The sequence below is a fragment of the Pseudorasbora parva genome, chromosome 23 (genome assembly GCF_024679245.1).
Source record: "Pseudorasbora parva isolate DD20220531a chromosome 23, ASM2467924v1, whole genome shotgun sequence".
NCBI lineage: Eukaryota > Metazoa > Chordata > Actinopteri > Cypriniformes > Gobionidae > Pseudorasbora > Pseudorasbora parva.
Window position 1 is genome coordinate 32,862,369 of NC_090194.1, and position 22,969 is coordinate 32,885,337.

At 38.0% G+C, this 22,969-nt stretch overlaps 1 protein-coding gene across 22 annotated transcripts in view; it reads left to right on the forward strand.

The window, feature by feature from the left end:
- LOC137063022 (calcium/calmodulin-dependent protein kinase type II subunit beta) overlaps nt 1–22,969 on the forward strand; it is a 96,572-nt gene that overhangs the window by 61,314 nt on the left and 12,289 nt on the right. For 6 of the 22 annotated variants that reach the window (XM_067434005.1, XM_067434013.1, XM_067434004.1 and 3 more), the window contains 4 exons: nt 4,376–4,408; nt 6,855–6,923; nt 12,249–12,293; nt 14,091–14,139. In XM_067434005.1, coding sequence (XP_067290106.1) covers nt 4,376–4,408; nt 6,855–6,923; nt 12,249–12,293; nt 14,091–14,139 — 196 coding nt within the window. Of the gene's footprint in view, nt 1–4,375; nt 4,409–6,854; nt 6,924–12,248; nt 12,294–14,090; nt 14,140–16,358; nt 16,440–19,851; nt 19,972–22,170; nt 22,312–22,969 lie in introns of all 22 variants that reach the window. The other 16 variants (XM_067434024.1, XM_067434017.1, XM_067434007.1 and 13 more) reach the window with 5 other exon arrangements.

Consider the following 22,969-nt stretch of genomic DNA (forward strand, 5'->3'; position numbering starts at 1 on the left):
TGCATTTGCAGGTTCATTTGTTCTGATAACATATAATCCTCTCAGACAGAGTAAAAAGGTCGGCTTTCACCTCTATTGCACCGCAGAATTAGAAATGAAACTGTGACTGCTCTCTATTAGGGATTGGATGTGGAGTCTAATCTACAGAATAATCCCCTCCACTCGCAGCATTAATCATGCCTTACGTAATCTTTTAGCGTGCAAGTTTTTGAGTCCTGATGCTAAAAAATCTCCCCAAGGAAAATCCTGCGACTCTCCTGCGCTGATGCTGCCGTTCTGTAACATTTAGTCCTGAATAAATTAGGATATTTGAGCTGAACCGTCTTATGCTTTGATTTTGTTTAGTTACAGATCTTCAGCTTCACAGGCTGTCAGTTTTCATTTCTGGGTGAACTGTAGAAGTTTTACTAGTTTTGATCTGGCATAGAAAGATAAAAAATGTTTTACTTTAAATATAAAAATATATTATTTGCTTCCTCTTTTGACTTGTACAAAAAAGCCTTATGTCCACAAAGGCTTCCTTTATTTGTTCACAGTAATATTGTCAAATAAATATAAAATAGATTTTTTTCTATGTGAATATATTTTAAAATGTAATTTATTCCTGTGATCAAAGCTGTATTTTCAGCATCATTATTCCAGTCTTTAGTGTCACATTCAGAAATCATTCTAACATGATGATTTGGTGCTGCAGAAACATTTCTGATTATTATTAATGTTGAAAAGCAGTTTTTTCATGGTTCTTTGTTGAATAGACAGTTCAAAAGAACAGCATTTATTTAAAATATAAATCTTTTGAAACATAAATGTTTATACTGTAAATTACGATGAATGGAATGCATCCTTGCGTAATAAAAGCATACATTTTTAGCTGACCTCAAATTTTTGAATGGTATTGTAGTGACCAATACGTCATGTGTTCATATTTTCTTTTCACTCCTTCTCATCTGACTGCGGTCGAGTCTGAATCAGCACGGCTTGCCGCCCACCATCAGCGTTTCCGTCAGACTGTGTTCCCATCCTCAGCTCAGTTCACTTCCTGTTAGCCCGCGGAGTGAATCTCCGAGTGAATCCACAAGTTCGCTCAAAACTGCACCTGCGGCGGGAATCATTAAAAAAATGTTTTGGCGCTCTCATTAGCGGCTCGGGCAGGTGTGATCTTTCATCACCCCTGTAATTGTCAGCTGTGCTAATGAGCCAATTTCTGTCTCTCTCCGCCAATCATTCCATGATTCCTCCTCCCACGCCTCACTTTAGATCCACAATATCCATCCCAATCCAGAGCATGAGTGTGAGGAAGCAGCGAAGGGTGGGCCACCTCAATGGGAATGTAGCTCTCGCTCCAGGAATAGCTGACGGTTTGAACCCAGGGAGACAGAAATAGACACTTCCACTGCACCTCACTCATTGCTTAGCAACTGGCTCGCCACACTCCTCCATTCTGACAATTCCCTTCTTTTTTCTGTGCTCTCGTTTTTCTTGCTGTCTTGCCGTTTGTTCGGCTGTGAGAAGCATCACTCCGGGAAGCATGGATGACCGTGGCTTAACTCTTAGAGACCCTCACAAACACAAGTTCAGTTACAAAGAAATAACAGTTTAACTTAAAGATGAGAATAAATATAGATGGATATACATTTAGATTTATATAGTTTATCCCTTTCAATACATGTGTATGAATTTGAATCCGTCTCTATCGTTCATTCACTTCGGTTCTATCGGTCATTCTTTCCAACCGTCTATTGTTCGGCCGTTCATTTCATCGTTTTATCAGGCACTGATAAAACGATGACATTTTAAATACACTGTAAAAAGTATTGGTACATCCCTCCAAATCATTGAATTCAGGTATTCCAATCACTTCCATGGCCACAGGTATATAAAATCAAGCACTAGTCATGCAAACGCTTCTACAAACATTTGAGAAAGAACGTGTTGCTTTTTTAGGAGCTCAGTGAACCCAAGCGTGGTACCGTGATAGGTTGCCACCTGTGCAATAAGTCCATTTGAGAAATTTACTCACTACTAAATATATCATGGTCAACTGTTAGTGGTATTATAACAAAGTGGAAGCAATTGGGAACAACAGCAACTCAGCCACGAAGTGATAGGCCACGTAAAATCACAGAGCGGGGTCAGCGTATGCTGAGGTGCACAGTGCGCTGAAGTCGACAACTTTCTGCAGAGCCACAGACCTCCAAACTTTGTGTGGGAAGAGTTTGGGGATTCCCCTTCCTGTTCCAACATGACTGCGCTCCAGTGCACAAAGCAATGTTCATAAAGACATGGTTTGGTGTGGAGGAACTTGACTGACTTGCAACCCGATGAGGCCTTCACGTTCAACATCAGTGCCTGACCTCACAAATGGCCATAAAAACACTCCTAAACACTTGTTTGTTCTATCATTCATTCCATCCATTCATTTATCCATCCATCCATCCATCCATCCATCCATCTGTTCTTTCTATAATTTTTATCGCTCTATTGTTCTTTCTATCAATTGCTCCATCGTTCTTCCTATCACTTTTGTTCTTTCTATATCGTTCTTTCTATCATTCTATTGTGCTTTCTATGTATCTTCTGTCTATCGTTCTTTCTATCTATCGCTCCATTCTTTCTATCTACCGTTCTCTTGTTCTTTCTATCTATTGCTCTTGTTCTTTCGATATGTCACTATTGTTCTTTCAGTCTATCGTTCTTTCTATCTATCACAGTTTAATTTTTTCTATCTGTCGTTCTTTCTATGCATCGCACCACTGTTCTTTTGATCTATTGTTCTTTCTATCCAACGTAATTCCCCGGAACAATTTGTCCCAGGAAAAAAAAAAATTTCTCTTGCAACCCGATGCAACCCTCTCTTGCAACTATTGCAACTCAGGAACTTTTTTTTCCCCCAGACCTGCAGCTGTCTGCATTTTCATTGCAGTCTTAAGTAGCGTGAAGATTAGTCCAGTGATGTAGTAAATGTTAACATGATTTACTACATTGATTTCATTGTAAGCATGTTGCCTGATTTACAACATTATGAACATTATTTAGTAGATTATTTGCATTATTAGCCTTCATTAGTGGCCAGCAGCCATATCACCCTGTAGCCCAAGACTGGTTTCCCACTGAAGCTATGCAGGGCTGAGCCTGGTCAGTAGCTGGATGGGAGACCAACTGGGAAAACTAGGAAGCTGCTGGTAGAGGTGTTAGTGAGGCCAGCAGGAGGTGCTCACCCTGTGGTCTGTGTGGGTCCTAACACCCCAGTATAGTGATGGGGACACTATACTGACAAAGAGTACCGTCCTTCGGATGAGACGTTAAACCGAGGTCTTGACACTCTGTGGTCGTTAAAAATCCCAGGATGTCCTTCGATAAAGAGTAGGGGTGTAACCCATCTTCCTGGCCAAATTTGCCCACTGGCCTCTGTCCATCATGGCTTCCTAATCATCCCCCTCTCCTGATTGGCTTCATCACTCTGTCTCCTCTCCACCATTTAGATGGTGTGTGGTGGGCATTCTGGCGTAATATGGCTGCCGTTGCATCATCCAAGTGGATGCTGCACATTGGTGGTGGTTGAGGAGATTCCCCCTTCTATGTAAACCGCTTTGAGTGCCTAGAAAAGCGCTATATAAATGTAATGAATCATTTTTTATTATTATTATGTAGGACTGCGTGTATCGTCTTTACAGTTCCCACTGGATTTTGTCCGTTGCAAATAAATTCAATAAAGCCTAAACCTTATCGTTGACCCATCGGTCTTATTGTAACTCCATTGTTGAGTCGAATAACTCTTTCGGTACACACCGCAACAGACTTTTAAAAATAGTGGTTGAAATAAAATGCTGCGTCGAGTCGACCAATTAAAATGCTGCGTGAACTTAACCAATCTGTGTTCAGCGCCCACCCCCAAAAGTACCTGAACTTTAAAAAAGTACTACCTCACATGTATACCTGGAACTTCATTTAAACCCGGTTCCTGCAGTCGAAACAACCCAAAGTCCCCAGTTCCTGGGGAAATTTCCACCACGGCTTTAGCCTATCTATCAAAACCGTGAACGCTTTTTTTTCCTCAAATAACCTTCTGACGGTAGAGTTACAGGAACGGTTCTGTCACTGACTCGGCGCCATCAGCCGGTTTTATTAAGATGTTTAAGGATGTCTGAGAAGAAAAAGCCTTAAGGGCTGTTCTGTACATTAAGCCACATCAAAACCTCTTCTAACTACCAGACAAATGCACTTTCTTGCCAAAAACCCACACTTTTACCTCATCTCAACCTTCCTCCCTCATATGTCTGTCCGATTCTATGTGATTAATGTTCATCTCAGCGTTCATCATAACATGTATTTTAACTTTCTCATTCCATCGCTCCATCACCTCCTTTCCACCCAGAAACGGAAATCCAGCTCCACCGTTCAGTACATGGTGAGAATGATATTTAATCCTAATCTCTTTATCCCTCCATCCCTTTCTCATCTCACTCTTGTTTATCCATTCATTCATTTGCTCATCCTTTTGGGCTTTTATGTCATTTAATGCACAATGTTGAATAAATCTACTCTTCCTCTGTAATGATCTATATTGATTCTTCTCTTGCTCAAATGTCAAGCGATTGATTTAAAGCGTCAGATGGCATTAAATGGCTTCTCAAACGCAGGTGAGGGTCTTCAAACCTGCTGTAGTGTTTTTGCGTTGACCTTATTGATGATGTGTAGGATTGTAGCGAGTCATTGTTGACTGCTGTTGTGTGTGTGTTTTGGATTGTGATATAGAATGTCTTTTGTGTTTGGCTTTCGTTATTACGTCTGTGTCTGTCTGATGTTGTCTGTGATTGTAATTCCTGTAGTGTCATAAGGACTCTCCTCCAGTTGTGCTTATCTACTGCATCTTTCTCTAAGAAAACAATGGACCAAGCACAGATTTTCAGAACTGTTGTCTTACTTTATTTTGAATGGTTTTATTCAGCTTGCTGGAAACAGGTCATAGCATCTTAAGCTGTTTTTTTTTTTTTTTTGCTGGTGCACAGTGGTCTAGCTCTAACCAGCTTTATCAAGATGGTCTACCAGGTCAACTTTATCCTCACTGGTTGGTTAAACCATCTGGACAAGCAAATGATCAGCTTGAACCTCATAAAAACCATATAAACCCAGCTATCAGAAGTTGGATGTTCCAGCAGTACAGCATGATTGATTTTAATTACTTTAAGGACTTGTCCAGGCCACATTTCACATTAAAAAAGGACAATTTATTGCTTAAAAAAATGCAAATTTTCCCAAAACTAATACATACTTTAATGTATTTTTTAAGTTTTTATACATGATGGTAGTAGTATATATTTTTTATGAGAATGTAATGATAATCACCATTTGAAAATAATGGAATTGCACACAAAAAAACATTAATTGCATACATTGCATTTATTAAAATTTGAGTTATTTTTTGAGATGTTGTGTAAATTTGAGATATTAATGTACATTTTTAAATAAATAAATAAATAATATATTTTTTAAAAACTAGTTAAAAAAGTTCATGTGAATGCACATTATGGAAATTTTGAGGGACTGCTCACTGCAGAGCAAATAGGTAGAGCGGACATGTAGCTCCTTCCCACTAGAACTCCTGAGAGGAGGGCCGAATGTAATTTGTGTCTAATGGGTGGAGCTAGAATATCCAACCACACCCTAACCCTACCCACAACTCTATCCCTCCACCTCATTGGAGCTCCAAAGAGAAGGAGCTGAATGTTATTTGACTCTGCAGTAAGTACCACTTGGACATTTTGGGAGGAAATATGCTTAATTATGTGAAATAAAATAATTTAACATAAACCTTAAAGGGATAGTTCACCCAAAAAAGATATCTTTTGATATCCATATCAAAGATATCGTTGGTATCTGCTTACCCCCTGGGCATCCAAGATATAGATGACTGTTTCTTCAGTATTTTTAAAAAAAAACTCCAACCATTGCAGTCTGTCAGTATAATGCATGTCAGTGGTAGCAAAATCTGTGAGATTAAAAAAACATGCACAGACAAATCCATATTAAATTATTTAAAATATTATAATATTGTCTTAAAACATGAAACAATCGGCTTGTACGAGAACTATCCCTTTAAAAAGGGACAACTAAATGTAATACATTTATTTTATGATAAGTGTACTACTAATATTTACAGATTGATGTACTTAATATAATACCTAATTTGGTATGCTTAAAGTTAAATTGTAGCAACTAATTTTGTACTTAATGTACAAATTACTCAAAAGTAGTGCTGAGGTTCAACTAAACATATACATAAGTATATTTGATTGTGCTAAGATGGAAATATTGCAAGTATACTTTAGGTATACTTTAAATATCTTGCATTTAAAGATATTATTCAGTAATTATACTATCCTTACTATTAGTGACATTAAAACACATTTTAATATTTAAAAATATTTAATATTAAGAAATGTGCATTGTGGAATAAAGTAGTACTCCAAATAGAGTTTAATTAGTAATCTCAAGCGATATCTCAGTAAATATGTTAATGGATTTGTAGTATACCTTTTTAAATATGGTTTTGTTATAGGTTTTTTTCCACTAGGGAATGGTCCCAAGAAAAAGCAGAATTTTCTTGTAAATCAATTTTTTCTTTTTAATTCTGCGATGAAATGTCAAATGATGAACAAAGGGCACTCCATGCATCTCCAAGACCACTGGTTCAATTGATGAATTATGAGTTTAGATAAAACACATTCCGCTCCCTCACCACTGAACACATTATCACCCCTTCCTCCCTCTCTCTCTCTGTTTTTCTCTCTTTCTGTCCTCTTGCCCTTAAACTCCCACTGACACCCTTTAACACTCTTTTGTGTTCTGCACAGCCACAGTCAAACAGTGCGAAAAACAGCATAGTCACCAGTCCCAAAGGAAACGTCCCTTCTCCTGCTCTGGTATTTACCTCCTTATTCCTCTCTGTTCTCTCTCACTCCATCTTCTCGTCCGACTCGTCTGTCGCTTTGGCTTCCTCCTCCCGTCTCACACATGTCTGTCTGTGTCAGCGTCTGGCCCGTCTCAGGCCACCTGTCGTAGTGTGTCTGTCAATGCATCTTTGTCTTTGTCATCCAAACCATGTTAATGTTCTGACCAGCGATTTTTATGCGTCAGTTAGCGTCAGTTAGCTTCATGTTTTCACAGAGATGTGTGCATGAACATGTGCATTTGTGTGTTTTTCACTGTTTGGTTCAATGGTAGGCCAACCAAACATTGGCGTTGGCTTTTTGTGTTTACACTATTTTTGGCACTCATTATGACCGTTATTATGTTGCAAAGTGTGTGTGTGTTCTTTTTTTATATGACCTAATGCTGTAGAGTCTGATGTATAGAAATGTTGTCTATTATTGAATTGAATCAAGTGTGATTAACCAGTACAATATTGTCTAATATTGTCCTGATTTCATGTTGTTTGTTTAAAAATTGTCAGCAATATCTATTCATAGCTTCACAACCGCATTGATTTTTGAGATGCGGTGACCCCAAAAATGCATTGGCCACTTGAGTCCCATTTTAAAATGTCTAAATGTTATTGCATTAAATAACTAAATATTAAAATGAAAATCTGATAACATAATTCAAATTTTAACATTTATATCATATGACATGTATATATTTTTTATTTTATACTTTATCATTTTATTCATCTAATGCAGGGGTTTCCAAACTCTTTTGTCAGCTGATCCAAGATATTTATTTAAAAGTTCCCTTGATATTTAAAGTTAATAGTTCAATCACTTAACTAAACAAGTTCACTCCTTTCTGGCATCTGATGTCCATCCAGTTAAACAAATGACATATTTCCACTTTTAGCAAGTGTTTTATTTTGTTTTATTTGTTTGTTTGTTTGTTTGTATCAGACATTTTTATGATTTAATTAATTATGAGCTTCTAATGCAATTAGAATCTAATGCAATAATATTCAGTCTGAAGTGTGACCAGTGTCCGTTGCAATTATAGACCATTTTAGATTATTTTAGGTAAATTTTATTAAGTTTAAGTTAGCCTGTTCAACTGTATCTATATTCTTGTGATTTTATATACATTTGTTTTAAAATGCCCTAATTATGCTATATAAAAGGTTCCTAATTTTGTTTTAGAGTCTCCTACAATAGGTTTACATGCATCCCAGGTCAAAAAGTACTTACATTTTCTCATAATATACCTTGCAGCATCAGCTCTTTCTCACTGTATCTGAAACGGTTTGGTCTTGGAAAGGATCTGGACTCTCTAAACCCCTTCTTTCTGAGCGCCTACTCTGCTCTGATTGGTCGGATGGCCCAGTCTGTTGTGATTGGTCTGCCGCTTACAGAACGTGTTGGAAACAAAATGCCCATTACGGTATCTGAATTTCAGCTCCGGATCTCCATGAACACTTGATACATACGAAATGATGGTGTCGGTTTTCCCCGTATTAATTCCAGCACGAGTCCTCATCCTTTGAAAGTGTGTGTAAAGCAGATTTGCTTTTGCGGCACAGAAAACGGCGCCTTCTTGACAACATGATCCGTACTCTTCCAATCTCAGATACAAATTATTTTGTATCTGAGATTGGACGTGGCTAATGTCCACTTTGACATTATTGTTTCCACTGGAACAATTTGTCCTAGGAAATTTCTCCCCAGTCCTGTTGCTGTCTGCGTTTCCATCGCGGTCTAAATTACCGTAAAGATTAGGCAAATTAGCAAGGGGGTAATCTAGTACTCGGAAAGCGTTCCACCCATAATGGCGGCCATTGCTAACCAAGCCATCACCTGCTGTTAGCATCCCATTGACTCCCATTCATTTTTGAGTCACTTTGACAGTGAATAACTTTACATCTGAGGTGTTTAAAGACTCCATTTGTCCATTGTTTATTTATAAAGAAACACGACTATGCATAAAAGGCTCCATTACCTTGTATCTTACACTATCGCCCTGTAAAAATAGGCTAACGATTGTGTCATAACCAACACGACTCATTCGCACAGTAGAGAAATTATCGTATAGACATGCGGAGATGCTCAGAAGCAATCTTTTACTGTCTATGAGGCAGTCAGGGGGACGTGGAGACAAAGTCCGATAAAGTCAAGGGGAAAGAATGGGGAGAAGCCGATAGTGAGCCAAAAGCAACGGGAGAAAATATTTAAACAACGTGATTCAGATTTCACTTTCCACAACTACTAGAAGACCTACAGCTGTCAGACAGGTTGCTCACGTCACATCTACGTCGTCAAGCTCAGTCTGAGCCTGCGCAGTACGCTCAGCCATCAGGAAGTGAGTGCTTCTAATTGACTTCATTTTCCACCGTTGAAGTCAATGGGAACGCTCCGTCCATTTCTTTTACTGTCTGTGCAAATTAGTCCAGTGACATAAGACTGTGTGTGAATTTCCAGTTCCTGCTGGATTTCGTCCTCCGAATATAATCTTAAAGGATAAGCTGACTTTAAAATGAAAATAACTCCAAGATATACTCACTCTAAAGCCATCCTAGGTGTATATGACTTTCTTCTTTCTGATAAACACAATCAGAGTTATATTAATAAATATCCTGGATCTTCTAATGGCAGTGAACGAGTTTGAAGCTCAAAAAAGCACATCCATCCTTCTTAAAAGCCACACGACTCCAAAGTGATGCGTTGTGTAAGAAAAAAAAATCCTTATTTTTATTTTCGTGAAATATCAAGCTTCACCAGACCACCTTCCGTATTCATCCTACTAAGAAAGTTCAACGCCTTTCACAGTTCAAAAATGCCTAAGCTACGTTCTACATCATACGTCCTATCTGCCCTGAACCACCCAGAGTCGTTTGGAGCATGTTTATGATCGATGGATGCACTTTTTTGAGCTTCAAACTGGATCCCATTACTGCCATTATAAAGCTTAGAAGAGCCAGGATTGTGTTCATCAGAAAGAAGAAAGTCATGTACACCTAGGATGGCTTGAGGGGGAGTAAATCATGGGATATTTTTCATTTTAAAGTCAACTAATCCGTTAATAAAGCCTGAACTTCGTCGTCGGTCCATCTGTCGTTTTTTTTAAACTCCATTGTTGATTCGAATAGCAAATTGCACGCATCGCCACAAACTTTTAAAAATGGTGGTTAAAATAAAACCAATCAGCATGTTCAGCGCCCAAGTCCCACCCCCAATAATGACTGAACTTTAAAAAAGTTCTACCGCGCAAGCAGAGATTTTCTTTCCCGGAACTTCATTTAGAGCCAAACAACGAGTACAACCCCAAAATCCCTATATCCTGGGTGGAAGTTCCTGCGGTGGAACTGTGGCTGTTGTTTGTGAAGTGAAGAGCATAGACTGGCATTTATGCAAATTTTTTACCAAATTACTGGCAACTAATTTCAGGCACTTCGGAATCCGTTCTATCTTTTGGGTGACAATGACTCCATTTATCATGCATTTTGAAATTTTGCAGACCTTTTACATTCGCAAACAGTTATATCACACTACATAAAAGGTCATATCCAAAAAAGCATAATGGGGCACTTTAAAATGTTATTGAAAAAGTTGTAGGTTCGCTGGACTCCCTGTTAGATCTACAGTGTTTGCACTGGGATTATGCATTCACATCTCTGGGCTGGCTTCAGATTTTGGGCTTTGACCTTCGGCTGTCCTCTGGCTTTCACCAGAGCGCCACCTCTGACTAATAACCACTATCGACTTCCTCTGCCTCTCTCCGTTTCTGGTCTTTTTTTGCTAACACTTGTTTTACTCCCATTTTATGTTACGTCCCCAGTAGTCTAGAGGTATCAAGGGGACATGAACATAAAACTAGAACCTGAGTTCAGCTAAGACGAGTTCAGGTTACACAGAGAACAGAAGACTTAAGCAGACCAACCGAGTTTGGGGCAAAATAAGTAAAGTTTTACTGAAAGTAATTAAACATATATTTACATATTTACAGTCCCACAAAGGGGAACAAAACAAAAAAAAAAGGGTGAAAAGGGAACAAGAGTGTTGCCAACAAAAAGAAAAAAGGAAAACCCAAAAGACCAACTAACTCAAAGTAAGAAGAAGCTTACTAGAAACAAAACATCAAAATAAATCTACCTACTCTAACTAAAACAAAACTTACAACGGGTGGCAAACACTCCTTACCTGATGTTACTAGACAGTTGAGGACTACATGTTGTAAAAATGTGCAGGGCCCCTAACCTGTTCCCAATTCAAAAACAATTCAAACAAATTGAAAACTTTACAACAAAGGCCACAGGCCAGCACAAAGGAAAGAGGAAAAACAGTCTTCTTGTGTAGCAGCCATCTTGGGGTTTTTATAGTGTTTGATGATCTCAGGTTCCTGTGTGTGATTGGCTAATCACACAAGACAGGCAGCGATTGGCTGGAGCAAGTACACATGATGGAACCAATGAGGGAACAGGCTCCTGCAAAAGAACATACACACAAAAAAACAAAACACATATGCCTAAAAGGCGTAACACCTCCCTCCACAAGAACAAACTTTAAAAAGTTTGTATTCACTAAACCCGAGACAATGCATCCGCAATAACATTATTGATGCCCTTCTTATGCCTAATTTCCAAATTATAATCCTGGACCAATAAAGACCATCTCATAAGACGCTGGTTATGATTATACATACGAGAGAGGAATGTCAAGGGATTATGATCCGTGTAAACAATTACAGGTACAGGAGACGAACCCACATAAACCTCAAAATGCTGAAGAGAGAGTAACATTGCCAGAGCCTCTTTCTCGATGGTAGAATACCTTAGCTGGTGTCTGTTAAACTTACGGGAGTAGTAACAAACAGGATGGTCAACTCCATCCTCATCCTCCTGTAACAGCACCGCACCTGCACCATAAGCACTTGCATCTACCTCAATTTTAAATGGTACATTAAAATCAGGAGCAGAAAGTACCGGGGCAGTACATAGTAAAGCCTTCACATTAACAAATGCCTGCTGGCACTCCGGAGTCCACACAAAGTTTTTAGAAGGGCTCAGTAGATTTGTAAGTGGTGTGACAACAGTTGAGAAGTTCTTGCAGAAACCTCGATAATACCCAACCATTCCGAGGAATCTACGGAGTAGATTAAGGAACCTCCATCTCATTTTGCTCGACTTTTTTCCTCCTTCCCCCCCCCCCCCCCCCCCCCCCCTCTCTCTCTCTCTCTCTCTTCTCTCTCTCTCTCTCTCTCTCTCTCTCTCTCTCTCTCTCTCTCTCTCTCTCTCTCTCTCTCTCTCTCTCTCTCTCTCTCTCTCTCTCTAGGAGCCTCAGACCACTGTTATCCATAACCCAGTGGATGGGATCAAGGTACATCCTTCCCCAGCTCCCTCTCATGCTCTTCTCTTTCATCCTCCACCTCTCTCTCTTCCTCTTTCTGCTTCTGTCGTCCGTTGCCAGTCTCTTTATTCTGTGGTGCGAGCAAGGATATTGTTTTGGGTTTGCGGGTGAGCATGAACTCGCATTAAAATGGGAAAGTGTTTGAGAAAGTGTGTGGTGTGTAGTACAGTGTTCATTGGTTTCATTTAAAACAGTGAAACTAATGATTCAATCCAATCATTTGACCCATGCTAGTCAATATGCTCATAAATTAGTCAAAAAGTCAGTGTGAAACTGCATTCAGAACTTCGTAATGTGATACATATTAAAGGGATACTTCACCGCTTTTTCATATTAAACTATGTTATTCCCTTAACTAAAATGAGTTGATACATCCCTCTCTCGTCTGAGTGTGTGCACTTAATCTCTCTGAAGCATGGCACTGACATGATAAAATATAGCTTAGTGGGCTAAGCTAAATGCTATGTCATCATACTGGATCGTTCAACTATTCGTGTAACTGTATTTAAATTGGGAAAACGTGGAGGTGTTTGGTTGCTTCTAACTTGATCTCTCGTTGGTACCATAGTGAATGAACTGGGCTTAGCCCAGTTGCATCAAAATTGTATTTAACAATTGTATGGATTTGAAATATAGAGATACATTCTGTTTTAATGTACTCAGATGTACCTAAAATAAAAAGTTTAATATACAGTTTTAAAATATATATATATATATATATATATATATATATATATAAATACCTATAGTATTCGTATTAAATCTATATTAATTTGAGTTAAATTGAGAATCCAAAATCCATCTTATTTTGCTCGTCTTTTTCCCTCTCGTTCTCGATTTTGAATCGAAATCGAATCGAATTGGAACATCTGAATCGATACCCAGCCCTAGTATTTATAGTATTTTAAATTTATTTAAAAGATTTGTTTTGTTTCCTTAAAAGGTTTGACTTTAAGGGTGATATTTAAGAGTCTTAGTATATTTACAATTCTTATTTTGCTATGTTTATGCTAATAAAAGTTATTTTAGAAGAGAAATAGGACCTGAACCTGCATCTTCCATATCAGCACCACAGCTAAACGTGTCTAGGACATAAGTGCCAAGTGTCATAGCCCAGACTGTTTTTTAACAGTTTTTTCTAACTTTCTTTATCCAATCAGACTTATTACAAAAAATAATTTTTGGTCCTCATATGAGCGTCCACAGCTCACTGAAGTCTGACTGTACGATTGTCTGTGGCTCAAATCCTCATGACGCCTGCGGTGGGCCGATAACGCACCCACAGGGACCCATAGAGAGAAATACATGTAGACGGGGCTCAATCATTTGCATTTATTACACATCAGAAGCTAAATGTGAGCTATTAAATGCATTTGTGTGTGTGTGGGTGGTTGCATGCATATGCAGAGGGAGGGTGCAGCTGGGTTCTCAATGCTGCCATCTGGGAAAGAGATGTGGAGAAGCACAACGGAGCGTAGAGGATCTGAGTTTCATTGAATGGCTGTGTTACAGCCTCACCAGGTGGCTGAGCCTGAGATTAAACCTACTTCGGATGTAGAGCTCAGATCAGCCGGCGATGTCATTTCACCTGAAGTGTAATATGTATAACTCCATTTGTGGTGATGATTATCCCATTTGTTTCAGTGGTAGTATGGTGGTGCTTTATTGGAGTTGGTCGCTGTTTGTTGAGTAAATATTTAGTTGTTGGTATATGTGTGTTAATGGAGGTGTGAGGTCAGACACTGATTGCTTTTGTCTGCCGTACAGGAATCTTCAGACAGCAGCAACACCACCATTGAGGATGAAGATGTCAAAGGTGAGTGGTGTTTGTTTTTGTTGCATTTTATTAAAGTAATACGCCACAAGAGTCCATGCATTCACAGTGATTTTACTGAGGACTGTGTTTCTGATGATATCACCAAGCCCTGTAAAGACAGTTGTCATAATCTAGTACATTTCTGATGGATACAAATAAGCCACGTGCATCTCTTGAAAGGTAGTTTACTCAAAAATGACAATTCTGTCATCATTTACTCACCCTCATGTTGTTCCAAACCTGTATGAGTTTCTCTCTTCTGCTGAACACAAAATATATTTTGAAGAATGTTTGTAACACAGCAGATAGAACAACCATTCACTATGATAGTATTTTTTTCCATCTATGATAGTGAATGGTTGTTCTATCTTCTATCAAACATTCTTCCAAATATCTTATTTTGTGTTCAGCAGAAGAAAGAAACACATACAGGTTTGGAACAACATGAGAGTGGGTAAATGATGACAGAATTTTCATTTTTGGGTGAACTCTCTCTTTAACCACCTGTTTCACTCAAGTACAGCTAGAATCATCAATCAGGTTTCAGACAAGTCTTAGGCTAAACTGCATGTTTGCGCTGTTTTAATCGAAAGCTCCCTGCACTGGCATATCTTAAAATATGTCAATGCCATTGTTTCGTCTCAAGATGCACACCGGTAATGTGTTTTTCTAATGCACATTTATAAAATCTACTTAAATGTCCTAATTGAACTAAGGCCTAATCCTGACTTAATCTAAGCTCTGTCTGTGAAACCGGGCCAAATGTTACAAAATATCTTAAATGCTGTTCTTTTGAACATTTTCAACATTGATAATAATCAGAAATATTTCTTGAGGAGCAAATCATCATATTAGAATGATTTCTGAAGGATCATGTTACACTGAAGACTGGAGGAACGATGCTGAAAATTCAGCTTTGATCACAGGAATACATTTTAAAATATATTTAAATAGAAATCTTTTTTTTTTAATTGTGAAAATACTTCACAATATTACGATTTTTACAGTATTTTTCATCAAATAAATGTAGCCTTGATGAGCAAAATGGACTTCTTTCAAAACCATTAAAAACTCTTACCAAACCCAAACTTTTGAACAGTAGTGTATATCATGTTATGAAAGTATAATGAGTTGTGAATGCTACTTCATGACTATGAATATGCATAAAACCCTCTTAATTTTGGTAAAATCATTGTATTGCACGGCCTCAAATGGATTATTGCTTTTAGAAAAATTACAACAATAGCTATTTAAAAAAAAGTACAATTTGTGTACTTTAAAAAAGTTTATTTTTATGTATTTTTTTCTTCAAAGTAGGCTATTTAAAGGGGTACTTCAGCGCTGGGAAGATGAATCTGTATTTAAACTGGGTCATTAATATACTAGAAATGTGAAATTATTTTTGACTTTGGTGCCTTCTAGACTGAGAAAAGACAGAAAATGTATTTTTGTCTCATGTGGATGAAAGACAACAATTCCCAGAATGCTTTGCTGCCCTGTGAGGCCATTCCCAAAGCTGAGTGAGTGTCACAAACGCAGCAGGAGTAAGATTATACTCATCGTTCGTGATGAATGAGCTGAATGAGCTCTCGTGATGAGGGCTGAGGTAAACGCGTCATTCACAACACGTGTTCAGTCTGGCGTATTTTCAGTTTTCAGGGGGGGAAGCACGATCATTCGAATATACTCCAGGGTTTCTACTGATAGAAAGCCATATGCTAATCGCTGAAGTTACCCTTTAAGTCACTTTTGCTGTAGTCACCGGTATTCACACGTTGCCTCATCTTTGAACTTTGATCTATCTGTTTTTGTATCGGGTGGCTATATTGTGACATCATAACCCGAGGTTCAGCTGACAGGCTTTATGACTTCCTCTGACTTTCCTCTGGCTTAATTCTTCTCTCTGCCATCCTGCTCTTCTGGGCGACTCATTCCAGGGCACCTTCAATGTATTTTTATCTCTTGGAACACTAGAAATGTGAGAGATGTGGGCTAAGGCCATGTGTGAGTCAATGCTGGTTCACCTTGCACATTTTTGTATTATGTGAAAATGTCATGTTCAAAAGTGACTATTTGTCACCCTTCTTGTAAATGACTGCCCCTCTGTAATAGGTTGCAGTCATGTTGTTAAATAGTGTGCAATGTTCCGTCTTTGCATGCCTTCCTTTCTCAGTGTGATCTTTCCAATTTTTTCCCACCTTTTCCTTCCCGCTCAATAGGGAAAAGCCTAGATAGCAGTTCAATTAAAGCCCCCTCTGAAGTCAGCCAATCACCGCCAGGCTCCGCCCCCGCCATCTTCTGTAAGTCTCAGAATGAGGTCTGCACTCGTTTGGTTTGGCCTGGCTGGTTTGCACGGCATCTATCAGCACTCACTAACTTAAGCAAATCCCTGAAAGATAAACAGCTTCCAGTTGAGTTTCGCTTCTCTTGAGGTGACTTATAGATATGAAAATATGGGTTGAGGAGATCTATTTGGATAATAACAGACAGTTCAAGTCGGTCTGTGGTCTTTCTGCTTTATTAATCATTGTGTGGTGTAGAAGACTGTTCAAGAGTTATACAGGTTAGTTAACCCAAAAATGAAAGTTCTGTCAGCAATTACTTCCCCTCATGTTGTTCCAAACCCGTAAGACTTTCGATCATCTTTGAAACACAAATGAAGATCTTTTTAATGAAGTGGTGTCTGTCCCTCCATTGAAAGATCCAAAAAGGTCATAAAGACGTCAGTGATTGTTTAGCTGTTAATTAAAGCCTAAATTAAAGGATTAGTTAACCCAAAAAGGAAAATGATCCCATGATTTATACTCCCATTCAAATCATTAGGTGTATAGGACATTCTGCCTTCAGATGAATACAGTCGGAGTTACATTTTAAAAGTCCTGGCTCTCAAGCTTTATAATGGTAGTGACTGTTAAGTCATTTTTGAAGTCCATAAAAGTGCATCTATCCATCATATAACTGCTCCACACATTAATAAAGGCCTTCTGAATTGAAGTGGCACATTTGTGTAAGAAATACCACATATTTAAAACTTTAATTCTATCCATATTTAAAACTTTATAGATTAAAATAATTAGCTTCCGGTGGTCAGACTTACGGTTAAAGAGTAACGTATTAAAGAATGCAGAAACTCCGCAATCTTTCGTCTGAAAGAAGAATGTCATGTACACCTAGGGTGACTTGAGGGTGAGTAAATCATGGGATCATTTTCATTTTTGGGTTAACTAACCCTTTAAATCTTTTAAGTTTTAGTTATCTGGACTTTCAATGGAGGGACAGAAACCTCTTAGGTTTCATTAAAGGGGGGGTGAAACACTCAGTTTCAGTCAATCTCATGTCAGTCTCTGAGTTTCTATAGAGTAGTATTGCATCCTTTATATCTCCGAAAAGTCTTTAGTTTTATTATATTTATAAAAGAAAGATAGGCTGTACCGAGTCCGGAAAAAACGAGATGGAGGCGTATCGTGTGGGCGGAGCTAAAAAATCACGAGAGCACACAGCTGTTGCATTGAGGGCGTCTGAAAGCTGACATCGTCATGCGTTAAGAAAAGAAAACGTTACCCGAAATAAACTATGGCTATAAATCAGATTCAACTAATACATATATGATCCAGAATCAGATCTGGAGGCTGAAGTAAATTAAACAGGAGAAACAACAACAGCAGGACGTCCGTCTCTGTGGTATGGACTGTATTTAGTAGTCTGTCAACATTTGTGTGTCTTTACTCGCAGTTTATGAGGACATGATTCGGTTTATGGACTATTGTATGCAACTAAACCTTAGCAGTAGCATAGGAAGAAAGTGGAGAGCAAGGACCTTCCGCTCTGTCGACGTCAAGCCGAGCCATACTCGAAAAAAACTCTCCGAAACTTGTGAGAAACCGGAAGGAGTATTTTTGACACAGAAATACTCCATCAAACGTCCAACATTAGTTTTTGAAACTTTGTCTATTTTTAGGATGGGAATCCAAGTCTTTAACAGTGTAAAAAGCTCAGTATGCATGAAACAGCATTTCACCCCCCCCTTTAAAAGTGTTTTATTATTTACCAAAGTTTTATGATTTTGGAATGACATGAAGCTGAGTAAATGATGGCAGAACTTTCATTTTTGGATGAACTATCCCTGAACTCCTATACGTGTAGATAGAAGACTTTGAACTTTTCCTTTACCGAGGAATCAGTTTGAGTGCAGTGCAAGCATGTTTTTCCTGAAGCCCAACAGGGAGGGGTTTTGATCAGCGTGGCATCCAAAGACTGTTCAAAATGTAAATACCCTCTTTAATGAAAGCAACCCACTCCCTGCTGTTGCCCGTGTGCTGCTCCCTTAAGGCAGCTGATGAAATGGCATGCACTCAGGCACCTTACACACACACCGCTTTAAAGGCACAGTATGTAAGTTTCACTGCTAGAGGTTGCTCATTTAAAACCATAACAAAGGCGTAGTCTGATGACACCGTGAATGAGCGTGGAATCATGGGAGTTGTTGACAGGACTCCATGTTCATGTATGAGCTTATAAATATTAAAGTTTTATTAACGGCCGAGACATTTTACATTACTCTTATTATGCCGCTACCTTTCCTTTCGTTTTGTTGTTTATGCATATTTTACAATAAAAGTTACGTTTAACATTCGCCGGGTCCTTCCTGCACTTGAACATTGTTACAGTTAGATTTGATCACTTAAATTCACATTATTTTATTTTATTATAATAAAATAGCTACAACTGTTGAATTAATATTCATACAGGTCATTTGACAAATTAAGATCGGTCAAAATAATCTTACTAAAAATAGTTTGAGTATATTGAAAGTTATGTACTAACGTTACTCTGCGTTCGTTCCGTGGCGGTGATGAGACGCTTGTTGCAATCTGCAGTAAGCTAGATCGATATTAGAATTTCATATTAATGAAACCTAGATGCCGTTCCTAAAGGGCATGGTTTAGTGAAGAAAATGCTGTGTTACTGTTACAACAAATAAAGCTCTTTCAAAAAACTGTCTGATAGTTTAAGGTTCTATGAAGACAGTCCCTTTAAAAATACGCAATCTGAACGCAAAGGGTTCAGATTGGTCAGCTGGCCCAGCTGTGTTCTGATTCGCTAACCGCCTAGCACGCTCCAGCCTACTCCTCTCCACAGCAATAAAACATGGCCTCGCTGCCCTTATTAAATATTCCTGGAGGAGAGGTTTATGTAAATATTGAACCCACTGAGTCTGGAGGAAAAGGCTGTAGCTCCCAACCAGCTGTTTGCTGTAGTCCTTAGAAATGTATTTCTTTAAAAGAAAATATCTCCCTTTGCTTTAAACTCTGAACGTTGTAACTTTGCAGATGTTGTTTATGCTCAAACAGCAACATTACACACTAGCTAAAGTTAGAAAAGTGAAATTGTGTTTTACCACCCCTTTAAAGCGTCTGCGGTGCTTCTACGGATTCTATGGAAGTAAACCCGGTAATCGAGGGTACCACGGATATGACATAATTGACCGCTGACACAACGACACAGGACGTTACACTGAGTAAAATAGCTGGATTTCATTCAACATTGTTGGACAAGTCAACAAAATATATTTAAGTGGTTTTTGGATATTTTAATCCAAAAATCTTACATGCTGTGCCTTTAAGATGCATGAGTTTGGATGAATCTGTCTTTGGCATCATGTTGTTCCCATCTGCCATCGGTCATCATTATCACCCCCCGATGGTTAAACAGCCACCAAGCTGACCGACATCCTGGGCTGCGCCCGCAGGGGCTCAGGACCCTCTGCCCTGCCTGATACTGAAGCATCTGCCCAGTCCACCCAATCCCCTCCACAGACCCCCATCATGCAGAGTGAGTACAGCGCCCCGCAGACCCAAGCAATGATGCTCATGCACAGGGTCCACAATGATTTTTTTTTTTTTTGGCTCTCGCATTATTTCGTCGAAATAGATTTTTGTCAATTAAGTAATTATTTCAGTAATTATTGGTATTGTAATCATAATGGTTAATATTAATTTGTTATTGCTGGTGGTTGAGGAGATTCCCCCCTTCTATATAAGGCGCTTTGAGTGCCTAGAAAAGCGCTATATAAATGTAACAAATTATTATTATTATTATTCATTTTAACTATAATTAACACAAACACATGTGAATGTATTATGAATGTAATAATGTATTAATTCATTATAAAATGATTAGTATTGATTACACTAACTTAATTTATTTGTTTGTAATAAATTATAATTGTAATCATTTTTAATATTAATATTGATCATTAACTTGATTTAAAAAATAATAATAGTAATTGGTTTTAATAGACATCATTTAATAATTTAATATTAAAGTATTAAATAAAGTAACCTAACTTGTTAATTATTTAATATGTTCAAATGTGTTTGTCTCTGAAGTAATTATTTTGTAATAATCAATTATTTATATTAAATTTATTGTCATTGAGCAAAGTATAAATAAAGAGCCAATGAAATGTAGTTAGCATCCAACCAGAAGTGCAAATACAGTTTATTTAAAAAGAAATATACATGAAATGTATGTGTATATATATAAAATAATATAATGATAATATATGATGTATTTAATTGGTAAATTGGTAATTTATAAACAAATATTATATCAATATTAGCAATCTGTTTTAATTGACTTAAATATTAATTTTATAAGTTTATATGAAATTAAAGTATTAAATAAAGTAATTTCATAATTAAGTGATTATTTAGCTGTTAATAACGGTTCTTATCATGCAATTTAGACAATGCATTTTGCCCTTTTATGTTTCCAGTAACTGGGTTTTGAGAAAGTGAGTAGTATTCACCTAGTCATACTGTATGATCTTAATATCAGGCTCCATAGGCCACTGATCTAACTTATTGTAATGTGAATGTACATTATGTATTATTTATTCCTTTGGGAATTTAACAATTAAAAACATGAACTTTTAATGTTGGACCCTGTTCATACTGTCAGTCGGCAGAAGCATTGACTGTTTACCACAGTATTGGCGGACAGTATTGAAGTATTTTTACTTTCCAAGTAATTTTGTCTTTCAAGTACTTTACCAGTGTTCTTCTTTTGAAAACTTTTACTTCACAACATTCCAAAACATAATATTGTACTTTTTACTGCAATACATTTCATATTGAATATCATTTAATACTTAATTACATTAAAGCTACACTGTGTGATATTTTCCTCCATCTAGCGGTGTAAAGGTATCTGACCATCCAGTGAATATTAGTTTCTGTTCCTCTCAATTCAGATTTCGTTTTAACTCCTACGGTGGCCGATTTAGTCCAAGATTAACACTGCAATCCCCCTCTTCACATTCAACACTGGCCATCGAGTGTTAAAACGCGAAAGGCGAAGCTTGAATTTACGTGTATGTCCCTCTTTGGCTAATGTACTTTCAAGATGGAGGAGCAACGTGGCGACTGGCAATTGAACCCCTCACCCGTATGTATTTTCAATGGCATATTATAAACTTACGAGAATGCTTTATTACGTGAAAGAAGTAAATATCCATTAATGAGCACATATATTTTTGAAAGAACTAAGTGTTTTTAGCTAAGAATAAACTAAAAAAGTTACACAGTGTAGCTTTAAAAATGTAGTCCTGTATACTTTTACTCAAATAAAAGTAATTCAAAGTTTTACTTGAGTAAGTTTTACAAGTAAGAATGTACTACGTTTTTAATGTAATTAAATATTAAAGGTAAGAAAGCAACTTTTATTTATGAAATGTAGTGCAGTAAAAAGTACACATTATATATTATACTTTGGAATGCAGTGAAGCAAAAGTTTTCCAAAGAGAAACACTGACAAAGTATATACTTAAAAATGTACTTGAGTAGAAAGTAAAAATACTCCATTACTGTCCTTCTCTCCGTTTACCCTTGTTATTGACGCATATCCCCTTCAGTCAGACACAACTGCCCAGTGCATCTTGTTCTTTATCTGATGCTGCTGTCATTCATTTCCTTTTCATCTGTCTTTCACGATGGGTTAATGCTTTCCTCCCTTTCCCGACCCGCTCAGCCCGGTTCACAGATCTGGTGAGCAGTGTGGGCCGTGCACCTGTCCCGCAACCTCAGGCAGAGTCGACTTCCTCCCGAACCTCTGCCCCCCCTCCCCAGTCCTCCTCCCCCCCGCCCCTGCCCCCTTCTGTGTCTGTGCAGAGTGAGTATATTGTGGAATGAGTGTGTGTGTTTTCAGCATAAAGTCTACATTGCACTTGATTTTAAAGTGAAATCAAAGGACAAACTCCTGACATCATTTGACTTCTCCTCTCTGATGATGTTTTTCGGCATAAGGGTGGGGTTAACCTTTCACTCACATGAGACCATAGCGATAGCAAAGCACAGTCATCCAATCAATTCAATCATATACTGTTTATGCCACAATATGAAAGAAAAGACAATCGCAGCTTCTGCTTTCAGCCGACTTTAAGCACTCTATCATATAAATCGAGTTGGCATGACATGACTGCAGTCTTGAATTCCTGTTTTCACGTTATAGGCCACCTTTCCTCACTTCCCGCCATTCATTTTTAGATATTAAAAAGCATCTATTATGTCCCAAGATGTAATATAAGTGCCCATAATGTGTCTGTTAGGATTCAGCTCAAAATACTCCACAGATCATTATACAATGTTGTAAACACCCTTTTTTGAGTGGAAGAAAAAACATGCAGTTTTTTTGCATGTGTTTTTACATACAAATGAGCGGCTGCTCCCTGCCCCACTTTCCGGAGCCTGTATAGCTTGTGCCTCGGATACTCTGCCAAAAACTAAAACATTATGGATTCGCGGTCATGCTCATGTGACATTGCAGTTCT